At 42.0% G+C, this 16,796-nt stretch overlaps 1 protein-coding gene and 1 long non-coding RNA gene across 2 annotated transcripts; one reads left to right on the top strand and one right to left on the bottom strand.

Annotated features, from left to right (window-relative positions):
- Positions 1–158: 158 nt before the first annotated feature.
- Positions 159–6,478, top strand: LOC128359165 (Golgi apparatus protein 1-like). The gene is made up of 12 exons (XM_053319602.1): positions 159–269; positions 463–551; positions 973–1,090; positions 1,208–1,300; positions 1,760–1,897; positions 2,764–2,887; positions 3,172–3,314; positions 3,679–3,780; positions 4,040–4,147; positions 4,741–4,861; positions 5,580–5,686; positions 6,310–6,478. The coding sequence occupies exons 1-12, from the start codon at positions 192–194 to the stop codon at positions 6,475–6,477; spliced, it is 1,389 nt and encodes a 462-aa protein (XP_053175577.1). The 5' UTR covers positions 159–191; the 3' UTR covers position 6,478.
- Positions 6,479–9,839: 3,361 nt separating this feature from the next.
- Positions 9,840–12,181, bottom strand: LOC128359182 (uncharacterized). Its single transcript, XR_008321427.1, has 3 exons — positions 10,283–12,181; positions 10,122–10,231; positions 9,840–9,883 (listed from the first exon to the last, which is right to left on the bottom strand). It is a non-coding gene; the product is annotated as an uncharacterized LOC128359182 (long non-coding RNA).
- Between the last annotated feature and the right edge of the window lie 4,615 nt (positions 12,182–16,796).

The raw sequence follows: 16,796 nt of genomic DNA, 5'->3' as shown, positions 1-16,796 counted from the left end.
CTCTCCTCTTCCTCCTCCACCTCTCCTCCTCTTCTTCCTCTTCTTCCCTCTCCTTTTCTCCATCTTCCTCTCCTCCACCTCTTCCTTCTCTTCTTCCCTGTCCTTTTCTCCCTGTCCTCCCCCTCTTCCTCCCCCCTCCTCCTCCTCCTCATCAGGAGGTGGCTGATAATCAGATAGATACAGGTGATCTGATGGAGTGTTTGGTGGAGAACAAACACCAGAAGGAGATGAATGAGAAGTGTATGGTTGGAGTAACACACTTCCAGCTGGTGAGTAATAATCATCATCATCATCATCTTCATCGTCATCATCATCATAATAAGCTTTTTAATGTCATGAATACTTCATTATGAGGCAGTTTCTCTCATATTTAAACAGTAACATTACAGTTTTAATGTGCAGCTAAATTATTTTATTAAATGCTAAAATGTTTTTTTTCTTTTTCTCTTTTTCTTTTTGCAGATTCAGATCAAAGACTTCCGTTTCTCCTACAAATTCAAGACAGCCTGCAAGGAGGACGTCCTCAAGCTGTGTCCCAACATCAAGAAGAAGTAAGAAAAACTCCAATTAGAAGGAAGGAAGGAAGGAAAAATGGAAAAATTGAAAGGAGGAAGGAAGAAAGGGGGGAAGGACAGAAGGAAGGAAAGATGTAAGGACAGAGGGAAGGAAGGACAGATGGAAGGAAGGAAGGAAGGAAGGAAAGATGAAAGGAAGGAGGGAAGGAAGGAAGGAGGGAAGAAAGGGAGGAAAGACAGATGGAAGGGAGGAAGGAGAGAGGAAAGGAGGAAGGAGAGAGGAAAGAAGGAAGGAAGGGGGAAGGAAGGAAGGTCCTTTTAAACGTCACAGCACAGAGAGACATAATGTTTCTGAATGTGAAGTAAAGTTCATGATCTGTGTGTGTGTGTGTGTGTGTGTGTGTGTGTGTGTGTGTGTGTGTGTGTGTGTGTGTGTGTGTGTGTGTGTGATGTTCAGGGTTGACGTGGTGATCTGCCTCAGCACCACGGTGAGGAACGACACGCTGCAGGACGCCAAGGAGCAACGAGTCTCCGTCAAGTGTAGGAAACAGCTGAGAGTGGAGGAGGTGGAGATGGTACGATCAGAGACACACACACTAATACACACACACTAACACACACACACGCACAATTCTCCTCCATGTCTGTTTGTGTTTCTATTCTTGTTAAATCTCTTCCTTGTATCTCTTCAGTCTGAGGACATTCGTTTGGAGCCGGAGCTTTACGACTCCTGTAAACAAGACATCAACAAACTGTGTCAGAACGTCGCCTTCGGTAACGCACAGGTCAGAGACGCACACACACACACACACACACACACACACACACACACACATACACACACACATACACATATACACAGAGACATACACACACATACAGATACACATTCACACACACACACACACCTGCAGCTCTGATTCCACTCATTTTGAAATAAAGCCTCTTTAATAATAAACAGATTTTATAAATCTTGTTGACTTATTTCAGAAACAGCAAGAATTAAACCAAAAAAAAAACCTTTATGATCAACATTTACTCATTACTCAACATTTTAAAGCAGTAAGTTTGATGATTGATTAACAGTTAAAGTCGGTCAGAACGGTTTGATATGGAGCCAAATCTGGGCCTTTATGTTGAAAAAAGATTTAAAACAGGAAGTCCAAGTTCATTTTCATCCAAATCTTTTTTTTTTTTTTTTTTTTTAACAATTTTAAAATCTCATCTTTTCACTTTGACATCAGGTCATCGAGTGTCTGAAGGAGAACAAGCGTCACCTGACTCAGCGCTGTCACCAGAGGATCTTTAAGCTACAGGAAGTGGAGATGGTCGATCCTGAACTGGATTACCAGCTGATGAGAGTCTGCAAGCACATGATCAGGGTAAACCCCCCCCCCCCCCCCCCGAAAACAGTGTCACATGATCAGGGTAACCACCCCCCCCCCCCCCCCCCCAAAAAAAAACAAAACAGTGTCACATGATCAGGGTAGGATCTGGGAAAGGGTTCCATAGAATGTCTGGTAGGGAGAGAGTTCCATAGAGTGTCTGGTAGGAGAGAGTTCTAGAATGTCTGGTGGGAGAGAGTTCTAGAATGTCTGGTAGGAGAGAGTTCTAGAATGTCTGGTGGGAGAGAGTTCTAGAATGTCTGGTGGGAGAGAGTTCTAGAATGTCTGGTGGGAGAGAGTTCCATAGAATGTCTGGTGGGAGAGAGTTCTAGAATGTCTGGTAGGAGAGAGTTCTAGAATGTCTGGTGGGAGAGAGTTCTAGAATGTCTGGTAGGAGAGAGTTCTAGAATGTCTGGTAGGAGAGAGTTCTAGAATGTCTGGTAGGAGAGAGTTCTAGAATGTCTGGTGGGAGAGAGTTCCATAGAATGTCTGGTAGGAGAGAGTTCTAGAATGTCTGGTGGGAGAGAGTTCTAGAATGTCTTCCTTCCTCCTTCCTTCCTTCCTTCCTTCGTACTACCTTCCGTCCTTCCTTCCTTCCTTCCTCCCTCCCTCACCTCCTTCCTCTCTCCTTCCCTCCCTCCTTCCTTCCTTCCTTCCTTCCTCCCTTCCTTCCTTCCTCCCTCCCTCCCTTCCTTCCTTTCTTCGTCCTCCCTTCCTTCCTTGACTCAAGGATAAGGGGAGAGTTAAGTAGATATTTTACAGTGTGTGTTTGTGGCTTTATATCTGCCTGTATGTGTGTGTTACATTGTGTGTGTGTGTGTGTGTGTGTGTGTGTGTGTATAAATGTTGTTTCCTTGTCTCAGCGGTTCTGTACGGAGTCGGAGGGGAAGAACGTCCTTCAGTGTCTGAAACAGAACAAGAACAGCGAGCTGATGGATCCTAAATGTAAACAGATGATCACTAAGAGACAAATCACCCAGAACACAGGTACACACACACACACACACACACACACACACACACACACACACACACACACACACGGACACACACACACACACACACACACGGACACACATTTTACAATGTGCATCATGGACAAAGTGCTGAAAGTGTCTCTCTGTGTGTGTGTGTGTGTGTGTGTGTCTCTCTGTGTGTGTGTGTGTGTGTGTGTGTGTGTCTCTCTGTGTGTCTCTCTGTGTGTGTGTCTCTCTCTGTGTATATGTCTGTGTCTCTGTGTGTATGTGTGTGTGTCTCTCTCTTCCCTCCAGACTTCAGGTTGAACCCGGTCCTGAGGAAAGCTTGTAAAGCCGACATCCCAAAGTTCTGTCAGTCCATCCTGAACAAAGCGACGGCCGACAGCGAGCTGGAGGGTCAGGTCATCTCCTGCCTCAAGCTCAAATACGCAGACCAGGTCAGACTCTCACAGATACTCAAACATTGAGCCTAAACAGCCTCATATTGCTGTTTGACTCACTTCAGTCTAAACCACATAGATAAAAAAGTCTTTTTAAAGTAATTTATTCATTTCTAACTCTAACGCTAAAAAACAATAAAATGCCCCCAAAACTATGAAATCACACACATTGAGGCTTTTCTATGTGATAAATACTATAATAAACTAATCCTGTAAATAAATACTGGTGTGTGTGTGTGTGTGTGTGTGTGTGTGTCTGCGTGTCCGTCTGTGTGTCCGTCTGTGTGTCCGTCTGTGTGTGTGTGTGTGTGTGTGTGTGTGTGTGTGTGTGTGTGTGTGTGTGTGTGTGTGTGTGTTACAGCGTTTGTCTTCAGACTGTGAGGATCAGATCAGAGTCATCCTGCAGGAATCAGCGCTGGACTACAGACTAGACCCTCAGCTGCAGCTCCACTGCACTCAGGAGGTTAGAACCACTATTAATGCTTTTATATGATAGATAGATAGATAGATAGATTTTTGCTGCAGCCGTTCATAGCACATACATCTGTTAATTAGTGTGTCCGTGTGTGTGTCCGTGTGTGTGTCCGTGTGTGTGTCCGTGTGTGTGTCCGTGTGTGTGTCCGTGTGTGTGTCCGTGTGTGTGTCCGTGTGTGTGTCCGTGTGTGTGTCCGTGTGTGCGTCCGTGTGTGCGTCCGTGTGTGTGTCCGTGTGTATATACTCAGATTGCTCAGCTGTGTCCGGAGGAGGCGGCGGCTCAGGAGCAGACGGGGCAGGTGGAGGAGTGTCTGAAAGTCAACCTGCTGAAGATCAAACAGGAAGGATGTAAAAAGGTAAACTGACTCTGCTGCCTTCACTGACCTGAACGGAAGCTCGTTCATCTCAGTTTTATCACATAGTAGTAAAACATTAGAGGCAATGCTCTTGTGCTGCCTTCACTGACCTGATCGGAAGCTCGTTCATCTCAGTTTTATCACATAGTAGTAAAACATTAGAGGCAATGCTCTTGTGCTGCCTTCACTGACCTGAACGGAAGCTCGTTCATCTCAGTTTTATCACATAGTAATGAAACATTAGAGGCAATGCTCTTATTAATGCTCCTCTTCCTCTTCCTCCTCGTCCTTCTCCTCTTCTTCCTTCCCCTCATCCTCTTCCCCCTCCTCTTCTTCCTCCTCCTCTTCCTCCTCCTTCCCCTTCTTCCTCCTCCCCCTCTTACTCCCTCTTCCTCCTCCTCTTCCTCCTATCTCTTCTTCTTCCTCCTCTACCTCTTCCTCCTCCTGCTCCTCCTCCTCTTCTTCTTCTTCCTCCTCCTGCTCCTCTTCTTCCTCCTCCTATCTCCTCTTCCTCCTCTTCCTCTTCTTCCTCCTCCTCCCTCCTCCTCCTCTTCCTCCTCCTCTTCCTCGTCTTCCTCCTCTTCCTCTTGCAGGAGGTGTTGAACATGCTGAAGGAGAGTAAAGCAGACATCTTCGTCGACCCCGTCCTCCACACAGCTTGCGCTCTGGACATCAAACATCACTGTGCTGCCATCCCACCCGGCAAAGGCCGCCGTGAGTCCAAAAAACAAACACACCCCTCCTCACACACACACACACACACACACACACACACACACACACACACACACACACACACACACACACACACACACACACACATTATGTAACACACACATACAGGCAGATATAAAGCCACAAACACACACTGTAAAATATCTACTTAACCCTCCTGTTGTCCTTGAGTCAAGGAAGGGAAGGAAGGGAGGGAGGGAGGGAGGGAAGGAAGGAAGGAAGGGAGGGAGGAAGTGAGGGAGGAAGGATGGAAGGGAGGAAGGAAGGAAGGCAGGGAGGGAGGAAGGGAGGAAGGAAGGAAGGGAGAGAGAGGGAGGAGGAAGGAGGGGAGGAAGGAAGGACGGAAAGGAGGAAGGAAGGACGGAAAGGAGGAAGGAAGGGGGGGAAGGACACATACACACACACACACACACACACACACACACACACACACACACACACACACACACACACACACACACACACACACACACACATCCAACTCATTTTGGATGCTACTATATATTTCACTGGTCTGCTAATTACTAAAAAACCCCCAAAAGTTGTACTAATAAAACAAATATATGTGTGTGTGTGTGTGTCTCTCTGTGTGTGTGTGTGTGTGTGTGTGTGTCTCTGTGTGTCTGTGTGTGTCTGTGTGTGTCTGTCTGTGTGTGTGTGTGTGTGTGTGTGTGTGTGTGTGTGTGTGTGTGTTCAGAGATGTCGTGTCTGATGGAGGCGCTGCAGGACAAACGTGTTCGTCTGCAGCCGGAGTGTAAAAAGAGACTTCAGGATCGCATCGACATGTGGAGCTACGCTGCCAAGGTTCGTCTTTCTTTCCTTCCTTCCTTCCTTCCTTCCCTGTTTCTGTCTTTCCTTCCTTCTTTCCTTCCTTCCACCATCCCACTTTCTTCCTTCCTTCTGTCCACCCTTCCCTCTTTCCTCTGTCCTTCTTTCCTTTCTCCCTCCCTCCTTTCCTCCCTAACTCATACCTTCCTTTCCCCCCTCCTTCCCTGTTTCTCTTTCTTTCCTTCCTTCCTTCTTTCTTTCTTTCTTTCCTTCTTCCTCCCTTCATCCTTCCTTCCTTCTTCCTCCCTTCCACCCTTCCTTCCTTCCTTCCTTCCTTCCTTCCTTCCATCCTTCCTTCCTTCCTTCTTCCTTCCTTCCTTCCTTCCTCCCTCCCTTCCTTCCTTCTTCCTCCCTTCCTTCCTTCTTCCTCCCTTCCTTCCTTCCTTCCTTCCTCCCTTCCTCCCTTCCTTCCTTCTTCCTCCCTTCCATCCTCCCTTCCATCCTCCCTTCCTTCCTTCCTCCCTACTTCCTCCCTTCCATCCTCCCTTCCTTCCTTCCTTCCTTCCTTGACTCGAGGACAACAGGAGGGTTAAATAATATGAACGCAGCCACTAATCCCCTCCTCTCCCCTCTCCTCCTCCCCCCTCCTCGTCATCTAGGTTGCGCCGGCCGAAGGTTTCTCGGACCTCGCCATGCAGGTGATGACGTCGCCGTCTAAGAACTACATCCTGACGGTGATCGGTGCCGGCGTGGCGCTGCTCTTCATGGTCGGTTTGCTCTGCGGACGCTTCACCAAACGAGTCACTCAGGAGCTGAAGGACAGGTAGACCCCGCCCCAATCCAAAAGAAAAGGTGGAGGGGGGGGGGGGTCAGGACAGGACACGCCCACAGGAGAATAAACAACAACAACGACCACCGCCAAACAACCCGCCTCCTTCATTCACCCCCCCACTCTTCCTACTACGCCCCCCCCCCCCCTCCAAAAAAATGATTTATAAACACTCCTCTTGGCTTTTTTTGACCTCTTCTTCCAACGCTGTCTGGATGACATCACTCCCACTTCCCCCCCCTCACTAAAGTGATCACTGCCTCTACATAAGCCCCGCCCCCCCTCCCTCGCTCTTTTATGAGACCACGCCCACTGCCGCCCCCCCCACCCCCGACCCCCTCGTTTTTTTTCTTCTTCTTCTCTTCCTGAGCTGTGGCTCCTCCTGCTGTTCACCTGATGATGTAGATGCAGTATCACTCTTTTACTTTTCTTGCCTCTCTCTCTCTCTCTGCTGTGGGGAAGATTTAGGTGGGGGGGGAGGGGAGGGGGGTAGCAGAGGGGGTCAAGGTTGTAAAGGATACACAGGGGGTTAAAGGTCAAGATTTACGGAGGGGGGGGGCGGTGAATGAAATCATAATCGGTGTAAATGTGTAGAAAGTGGGGGATGGGAAATGCTCATCTATAGAGCCATTTAATGACTCCAGTATTTTAATGACTTCTGTGAGTGTGTGTGTGTGTGTGTGTGTGTGTGTGTTTTTCTGGGGGGGGGGGGGGGGCTTTGACTCTGTGAGTGTGTGTGTGTGTTGAGAGAGTGAGTGAGTGTGTGTGTGTGTGTGTGATCAATACTGTCTTTCTACTACCATTCTCTTCTAGTTTGTCCTCCTGCGAAAGAGTATTTGTGGGTGTTGTTTGGCTCTGGAAATATGTAGACTGTTTTATTTTGTTGTTTTTGTTATTTTTGGGGGTGTTTTGGGTTTTTTTTTTTTTTTTTTTTTGGCTGATTTTTTGTTTGTGTGTTACATTTATCGCCATGGGACTGCCAGGCGGGTGGTGCCAACCAGCCTTCCACCCAGTTACAGATGAGATAAATAAAGAGATTTCGGGGGTAGAGGGGTAGATTGGGGGGAGAGGGGGGGTGGGGTGGGGGGGGGGGTTAAGAAAAAAAGTTACCACACACACTCCCAGCCGGCTCGCTTGAAGCTTTTCCTACAACAGGAATTTGTGGTTATTTAGTTTTATTTTATTTTTATTGGTTTTTTTTTTGGAAATGGCAGACTTTGGCAAACCTCAGCTCCTCCTCATGCAGTCCTTTTTTCCCACTCCCAACCTGTGCCATAAACGCACCACAGACGTCCACCTGACCTGTGCTCCAGCTTTCAGTTTTTGGAGCCAGTTTTTGGGACTTTTTTTTTAGAAAAAGTGTGTGTGTGTGTGTGTGTGTGTTTGTTTGGCATCACGCTCTCTGTCCATCTGGAAACGCCGCCGTTACATCACCGAAACGCCAACAGGAGGAATAAACCCCCGTCTGTCTCACCAGGACTGGACTGGGAGGAGCAGCACAGACTGGGGGGGCTTAACTGGTTTATCTATTTTTCTCTTTTTTTTCTCTACGAACTTGCAGAGCGGCTGTCGATATCGTGCTGGTTGGTACGGGGGAAAAAGCTGAGAGCAATGCAGGATTTAAAAAAAACAAAACAAAAAAAAACCAAGAGTAAAGAAATACAAAAAAAATACAAAAAAGATTCTAGATTATTATAGAGATGTGAACATTTTGTGTAAAGATGATACTGGAATCATTGCACATTTTTCTTTTTCTTTTTTTTTATATCTATAAATATATATATATTGTTTTTGTCATAGCCTTATTTATTTGTTTACTAATGGTCAAAGTTTTTTTTTTTTTTTTTTTTATGATTTGAATGTTCTCTGGTTGCCTTTTCTCCAGCGAGCGAGCATCCCTCCTTTCCTTCCTGCAGGGGGCAGTGGAGGGAGGAGGATAACGGGGGGAGGAGGAGGAGGAGGAGGAGGATGATGCAGGGTGATGAAGGGTCGGCCCTCTTCCACGCGTCAACCTGCTCCGGCAGCTGGCTGAATTTTCTTTATTTTATTTCACGTAAGGGGGGCGGCGAACGCCTCGTTTGGTTTGGCAGAGCGAGTTTAGATTTCTCGTCCGGTGATGCTGCTGAACGGTAGAAATCGACGTCCTGAACTGCTTTGTGACTCTTTCTTTGGTTTAATGACGCTGATTGTGACAGCTGAGAATGTCCAAATAACCTGCGAAAGGAAGGAAGACACGAGCTGGGCAAAAAAAAAAGTGACAAATAATAGAAAAGTAAACATGTTTATGAATGAGTATATCCATATCTGTAATGTGATTATACTTTGGGGATGACCACTGGTGCAGGGTAAGGCTGCAACTAAAGTTTAATTAAGAATTGTTCTAAAAATACTCATCACAGTTCCCTAAAGCAGATGTTGACATATCTAAATATCTTGTTTTATCCCACCAACAGTCCATAACCCAAAGATAACCAGTTTAATATCATAGAAGATTTAAAAAACCCAGCAATTAATCACATTTCAATGCTTGAACTAACTAATATTTGCTGATTATTCCACAAAATAGTTGATTGAAAATGGACTAATGGTTGCAGCTATAAAATCAAGGTGTTTTTTTTAATCAATAATGTAGAAATGAAGACAAACAGGAAGAGAGGAAGAGAAATAAAACTATCATTTAACTTGTAAAGCAGCCTCTTGGGAACATGTAAGCTTTACGGTGATATCAAGAAAACCAAAATTTAGGATGATATCATGTTGTCTTATATCACTTATCAAGTCTGTGTGATGCATGCCTGCTTCGTCATATCAGTGCAAAGTTACACAAACACTAAAACACCATGAAGACAAAGAAGTAATAAAGAAACGTGCAGAAAATCGAGCAGTAATCAAACCTCTAATGGGTCAGTTATCTAGTAGGTCAGTGGTGAGGCGTTGAAGGGTTCAGTTTGCTTCAAACAAAACAGATTCCTCTCGATTCTGAACGGTCGCACTTTAAGATGGGGGTGAGAAGCGTCTCCAAGAACGGTTTGACCTCATAGTCTCGATATCATGAATTGTATAAGTCAGGATACTAGTGAGTACTAACGGTCTCTTCTCAACGATATTAATGGTGTTGGTGTGATGGTCCGGTTAATGAACTGCTTTATGCTAGCTTAAAACATCGGGAACCATCTTTTCGTAACGTGTCTGAAACCACCAGTCCGTAACTTTTCTGAAACTGCCTTTACAGAAAGCGTCTTTGAAACCATCTTTCCTTTTTAAAGTGTGTCTGAAACCACCTTTTCGGAAACATCTTAAACCACCTTTATGGAAAACGTCTGAAACCATCTTTTCTTAAACCACGTCTGGAACCACCTCTCCATAACTTTTCTACCTTTTACAGAAAAAGTCTCCGAAACCATCTTTCCTTAACGTGTCCGAACCTTTCCAAAAAGCCGAAGTGACGGTCTGGTTTTCTTGAACCGCCCTGTAAAAGCGTCTGAAACCACCTTTTAGTAAAGTGTGTCCGAAACCACCTTTATGGAAAACATCAGAAACCACCTTTTTGTAAAGTTGACTGAAACCACCTTTTCTTAAACCACGTTTGGAACCACCTGTCTGTAGCTTTTCTACCTTTACAGACAAAGTCTCTGAAACCACCTTGAGAGTGTGTCTTTAACCATCTTTCCTTAACGTGTCCGAACCTTTCCAAAAAGCTGAAGTGACGGTCTGGTTTTCTTGAACCGCCCTGTAAAAGCGTCTGAAACCACCTTTTAGTAAAGTGTGTCCGAAACCACCTTTATGGCAACATCAGAAACCACCTTTTTGTAAAGTTTACTGAAACCACCTTTCCTTAAACCACGTTTGGAACCACCTGTCTGTAGCTTTTCTACCTTTACAGACAAAGTCTCCGAAACCACCTTTCCTTAGAGCGTGTCTTTAACCATCTTTCCTTAACGTGTCCGAACCTTTCCAAAAAGCTGAAGTGACGGTCTGGTTTTCTGTAAAAGCGTCTAAAACCACCTTTTTGTAAAGTTTACTGAAACCACCTTTCCCGAACACGTCCGAGACCATCTTTTCTTAATGTCTCTCAAACCTTTCCGAAAAGCCAAATTGACGATCTGGTTTTCTTGAACCGCCCTAAAAGCATCAGAAATCACCTTTTGTGTGAAGTCAGATTGATTGTTGGTTTCAGGACTGCTTTGTACCGGCTAACGACGTAGGAAGCCTCTTTTGGTGTAATGTCAGTGTGATTGGCTGTTTGTAAACCCCTTTATACTGAAACCACCTTTCCTTAACACGTCTGAAACATTTCTGGAAAGCTAAATAATGATCTGGTTTCTTGTACTGAAGTGTCACAAACCACCTTTCTGTAAAGTCTTAAGTGATTGTCTGTTTGGGGACTACTTTGTACCGGCTAATGGCGTAATGTCGGTGCGATTGGTTGTTTAGGAGTCGCTTCGTACCTGCTGATAGCGTCTAAAAACTGCTGTTGCGTAAATACACGATTCTGCTACTTTTGTACAGAAACTCCTCTTTTCCTCCGACGCTGTCAGCAAATCTAATGAGCAGCTTTGTTTGAAGCATACTGAGAGTTTAATGTCACACAGGATGCTTTTAAAAAAAAAAAAATCAAATATCAGTTGTCACGCAAAAGGAAAATAGTTGAAGTTCAAGTGGTCCTCTTCATCTTCACACTCAGGTTCCAGACTGAAAACACAACTTCTGCATTCAAACTCGTCCTCGATCGCACAATTATCAGATTTTACGCAATTGAGAAGTGTTAAAGAAACTGTTGCTGAATGAATCTGGATCGAGCTCAGCCTTGCAGGTTAATGCCGGAAGTAGAAGAAGAAGGCGATTGTGGTTTTTGTTTGTGGTTTTAGTCGTACGTCAGATAGTTAGCGTCGTCGAGCTTTTTGGTCTCGGTGCGAAGACTTTAAAATCCTGCTTTGAGAAAAAAAAAAAAAAAAGGTCATAAGACGTGAAAGCGAGCAGCTCTCCTCTCCCAGCTCGAGCCGATCATGTGTACATGTGTACTATACTGAGTGACTACATACTGTAAACTACGTTACCGTGCAGTTAGCCTTTACTGTTTGTTTTATTTGATTTTGATTTTTTTTTGTCTAATTGTTGAAGCTTGGTGTGGTGACGCTGCCCTCCCTGCTTGTAAATGAGACGTTCTGATTCGTTGAACTGCCTTCTCTCTCTTTTGTTTTTTTTTCTTTTGTTTTTTTTTTTCCATCTTGACGTTGGGTTTTATCAAAGCGTGCCTACTCACCGTCCCACCGAGGGATCCCCACTGTACAGAACATCCCAGAATCCCCTGCAGCACCCAGCAGAGGAGCATGTGGGCAAGTGTGTGTGTGTGTGTGTGTGTGTGTGTGTGTGATGTGTGTGATGAATGATGTGTGTGTGTGTGTGTGCGTGTGTGTGTTGCCCACAGATTACAGACCTTGCGATCTCGGGTCGGTTCCTCGCTGTTTTTCGTGGTCCAGAGTGATGACGACTCGAACGTTTGACTTTTAAGTTTGTCGCTGAAATGAAACGGATCTTTTTTTGTAAAACAATGTTTTGTGTCTGAATCCATGGAGCTTCTGGTTTATTTCTCCCTGTCCACTTTTATTTTCTTTTGTCTTTTTTTTTTTGGTTTCTCTTTGTTGTTCTGTACAGATGAAAATTGGACAGTTTGTTAATAATAATAAAGTCTGCAAGGTTTCTATTCAACTGTCTGCTTTGTTTATTTGTGTTTGTCAATTTATTCTTCATTGTTGTTCAAAAACTACTAAAAACATGTCACAAATGTGGATTAATGCTGCTGAAGTGTTAATAAACAATACCATGAACAGTTTTTAGGTTGAGAACCACTAAACTAAACTAGCTAACTGTATATAAAGTAGCGTAAACTAGCTAACTGTATATAAAGTAGCGTAAACTAGCTAACTGTATATAAAGTAGTGTAAACTAGCTAACTGTATATAAAGTAGTGTAAACTAGCTAACTGTATATAAAGTAGTATAAACTAGCTAACTGTATATAAAGTAGTATAAACTAGCTAACTGTATATAAAGTAGTATAAACTAGCTAACTGTATATAAAGTAGTGTAAACTAGCTAACTGTATATAAAGTAGTATAAACTAGCTAACTATATATAAAGTAGTGTAAACTAGCTAACTGTATATAAAGTAGTATAAACTAGCTAACTGTATATAAAGTAGTGTAAACTAGCTAACTGTATATAAAGTAGTGTAAACTAGCTAACTGTATATAAAGTAGTGTAAACTAGCTAACTGTATATAAAGTAGTGTAAACTAGCTAACTGTATATAAAGTAGTGTAAACTAGCTAACTGTATATAAAGTAGTATAAACTAGCTAACTGTATATAAAGTAGTATAAACTAGCTAACTGTATATAAAGTAGTGTAAACTAGCTAACTGTATATAAAGTAGTATAAACTAGCTCCACCTCCAGCAGCTACAACAGTAACATGCTGCTCTACCACTGATGCTTCACTATTAATGATCTAATGATGTCATATATAATAATATATCACTACTTTTACTGTAATACTGCATACTACATCACTATAATACTGCAGTACTGTTACTGTAATACAGCATACTACATCACTATAATACTGCAGTACTTTTACTGTAATACTGCATACTACATCACTCGTAATACTGCAGTACTTTTACTGTAATACTGCATACTACATCACTATAATACTGCAGTACTTTTACTGTAATACTGCATACTACATCACTATAATACTGCAGTACTTTTACTGTAATACTGCATACTACATCACTATAATACTGCAGTACTTTTACTGTAATACTACATACTACATCACTATAATACTGCAGTACTTTTACTGTGATACTGCATACTACATCACTATAATACTGCAGTACTTTTACTGTAATACTGCATACTACATCACTATAATACTGCAGTACTTTTACTGTAATACTGCATACTACATCACTCATAATACTGCAGTACGTTTACTGTAATACTGCATACTACATCACTATAATACTGCAGTACTTTTACTGTAATACTTTAACTACATTTTGCTGCCAGTACTTCTGTTATTTTACTTAAATAGGACTTTTACTTGTAATGGAGTATTTTATTCTTTCTGTATTAGTAGTTTTTATGCACCAAAGGATCTGAGTACTAACTTGTATGTATATATAAACATACATATACTATGCGTACGTGTGTGTGTGTGTATTTCTGCATGTGTGTTGTCTGTTTCACGTCTGTCTGTGTTCATGTGTGTTCTGTCTGGTCTGTGGAGCTTCAGACTGTCTCACAGATCTGTGTTAAATTCTTCAACCCGACAGACCAAAACATGTCCGCCTCGCAGCTTCTGTCCAACTAAACTACAGTTTACGACTCGAACGTCTCGAGTATGAATCACGGCCTGTAACACGAAACACAGAAATGACACAGTGTCAGGTAAACATGTTTATTGTTTAACAGACGTTTTAGCAGTAAAATCAGAATAAGACAAAGTAAAAATCAGAATAAAAGTATCTGGAAATAAAAAAACACAAAAAAAGAAACATACTGACTCATACATACTTCCAGTTTGTACCTCTCAGTTATTATTATTACATTGAATTCACAAAGTTGAGCATTAATTTACTTAAAAATAAATACCTGATGAGTAAAAAATCTGGATTGAAAATATTTCATCTCATGCTGAAAAAGTTGCTGAAGTTGTTTTTGCTCTTTTTGAATAAGTAATAAACAGATTATTCGCCTTGTGATTCAATAGTTATGATTATATAAAAGAGGTGCAAACTTCTACACACTAAATATTCTACTGAAATGAAACTACAGTATATACAGTTTTAAAGCAGATACATTAAATCACCTACAAAGAGGCCAATAAACACAGTGGTTCGACACCCGCTTCATCCCCAGAAAGACTTGTTCATCCTGCGTTCAGTACAACAAAAACCTTCCTCTGATACAGTCACATGTCTTTTTCCAGTCATTTCAAATCAGAAACAGAACATTATGATATTAATTCCCACATATATCCTGATATTTCTGATCTACCTGCCTTCTAACGCTGTGTAGATATATTTGGTTTGACAATATAAATCAGATTGTTTCTGGTCTGACTCAGTTTTCAAACTTTTAAAATCAACTGGAAATAAACAGCTTGATTTATTTAACCTCCTGCAACCCTGCTTTTTCATCATGGGGACATTATATTTTGGGTTTACTGGACCTTATACTTCATTCTGCTGAACTTTGACCTATTGTCCTGGTTAATACACTTCTTTTTTTTGTGCCACCTAGTGGCCGCAAAAGCGCATTACAGTGTAAAAACCAGACGGCAGACATCTTGGCTGAGTCAATCAACAGCTGAGCTCCAGACAAAAGTGAAGCAGGTACAAAACTTTGTCATATTTTATGGTTGAAACTTGTTTATTTAGGTTTAATAACGTTTGTAGTTTGTTATGCTAAAGAAATTTAACTATTTTCAGTGATAGCAACAAGCTAACACTGCTAATTAGGAAGCATCGTTTGAGGACGTTGGGACTTTATTATCATTGGTGTAAATGTAAGAAATAGTTTTATATAGGCTACTGGTGAATTAATTGTGTTATACAGTAAAATAAACCATTGTCCCCATATTAAGAGATTATTTATTTCAAAAACGATTTCCTTTTCAAAGACAGTGTTTAGTGTTTGTATTTATCGGCTCCTATAATCCCAAATATGGGAGAAATTAAAAATACATAGCAAACAAACCCTTATGTCTGAGGCGGTTAATGCTACAACATGTTATTCACATGAAGAAACATGTTCCTTAAAAACAGAAATACCACAGAAAAGTTTGTCAGAAGTGTTTTCAGCCTGCGTGTTTTGGTTTTTACGTGATAAAAGACTTCATGGATGAGGACTCAGTAATGCTATAATTAAACATGTGTCTGGTAAACCACTCAGAAAGCTCAGAGGCTAATGGCTCAGGCGCAGCATTTCTTTTTTTTAATGGCTAATTTTATGACAAAAATCTGTTTTTCCTCTTCATGTTCCTGAAGATGAATGTTTGAGCATCTCTGTGCAGAATTAAGTATGTTCAGAGCTTGTTTTTATATGTATCTACTAATGACAAAAACTCTTCTAATATTAGTTTTAATGTCGTATTAGAATTAGCATTTAACAGTAGTTCACTAAGTAGTCAGTAAAAGACATTTAACTGTTGTTTCTTCTTATTGTCATTAATTATAAATATGAATAGTTGTAGTAAGACTTTAAAACTTTTCCTCACCAGGTGAATAAATATCATACCTCCTCAATTAAAAGACCAAAGTCAATTAAAAGTTGGGTTTCAGATAATGATTAGGGGGCATAGTCAACATGAACAAGCCGAGGGGGAAAAAACAGTGGATACTCTTGGTAAGTTTAATTTAGAGATCTGTATTTGAATAATAAGTCAACCAGGGTAACTTGGTTAAGTGGGAGAGCACACATCAGTGAGCATGGTACCTGAAACCTAACGCACTGCCAAAACCTTACAAGTAGAACTCAAGCATTAGAAATCCAGATAGCACTGCTGGTCTTCATCTGGCCCGGACAAAATGGACGTGAGCCTCTAAAATGACCAACATCTAAAATAGCAAAATAGCATGTAAAGCCCAAATATTCCAAATCAAATGTGGGCCCTTTTTGTTGGTAAAGATGAAGTACTGTGGTGGTATATGTATTCAGGATGTTGGTCAGTCATTGGTTGATATACAGCGTCGCTATGGCTTATTTGTGGCTAGGAAACACGAGCGGACCGCCCAAGTGCCATCATACCATGCAGTATCTGGACCAGATGAAAGTGTTTGGTGTGGGTTGGACCTAGGCCACGGTTACATTTTCTATCTGGGAATGTTGTTCCTCACGCTGGAATATGTAGAGTCCGGTAATGCAGTTACAAAAATTGAACAGAGCAAACAGAAGCAAATCAGATATCAAGAAGGCTTCGTATTAAAATATGAGCAAATATAATATAAAGGCCTCTCTCTAATATAAGCCTGCTTCTAATAAAGGCCTGGCAACCTCTGTAGTGTAGGTAAATAAAGGCCTGGGCTTCTATTAAAGCAAATACGGTATAATGGAGTAAAAGACCAGCTCCAAACTGTAATCAATCGTAGGGCTGGGCAATATATCCGATATTATATCTTTATCGTGATATAAGACTACATATTGTCTCAGAATTTGGATATCGTAATATCGTAACACAGCAGATTTGTTGTCTTTTCCTGCTTTTAAATGAAGCATTACAGTAAAATAATGTAATTCTCTGAAGTTACAA

The sequence above is a fragment of the Scomber japonicus genome, chromosome 5, assembly GCF_027409825.1.
Source record: "Scomber japonicus isolate fScoJap1 chromosome 5, fScoJap1.pri, whole genome shotgun sequence".
In the NCBI taxonomy this organism is placed as follows: Eukaryota; Metazoa; Chordata; class Actinopteri; order Scombriformes; family Scombridae; genus Scomber; species Scomber japonicus.
Note: the sequence above shows the minus strand (reverse complement) of the source record. Positions and strands in the feature narration are given on the sequence as shown.

Coding starts and splice junctions, on each gene's coding strand:
- LOC128359165 (XM_053319602.1), top strand. CDS start 192: ATGGAGTGTTTGGTGGAGAACAAACACCAGAAGGAGATGAATGAGAAG. Junction 1,898..2,763: donor TCTGCAAGCACATGATCAGG/GTAAACCCCCCC, acceptor TCCTTGTCTCAG/CGGTTCTGTACGGAGTCGGA. Junction 5,687..6,309: donor TGTGGAGCTACGCTGCCAAG/GTTCGTCTTTCT, acceptor CTCGTCATCTAG/GTTGCGCCGGCCGAAGGTTT.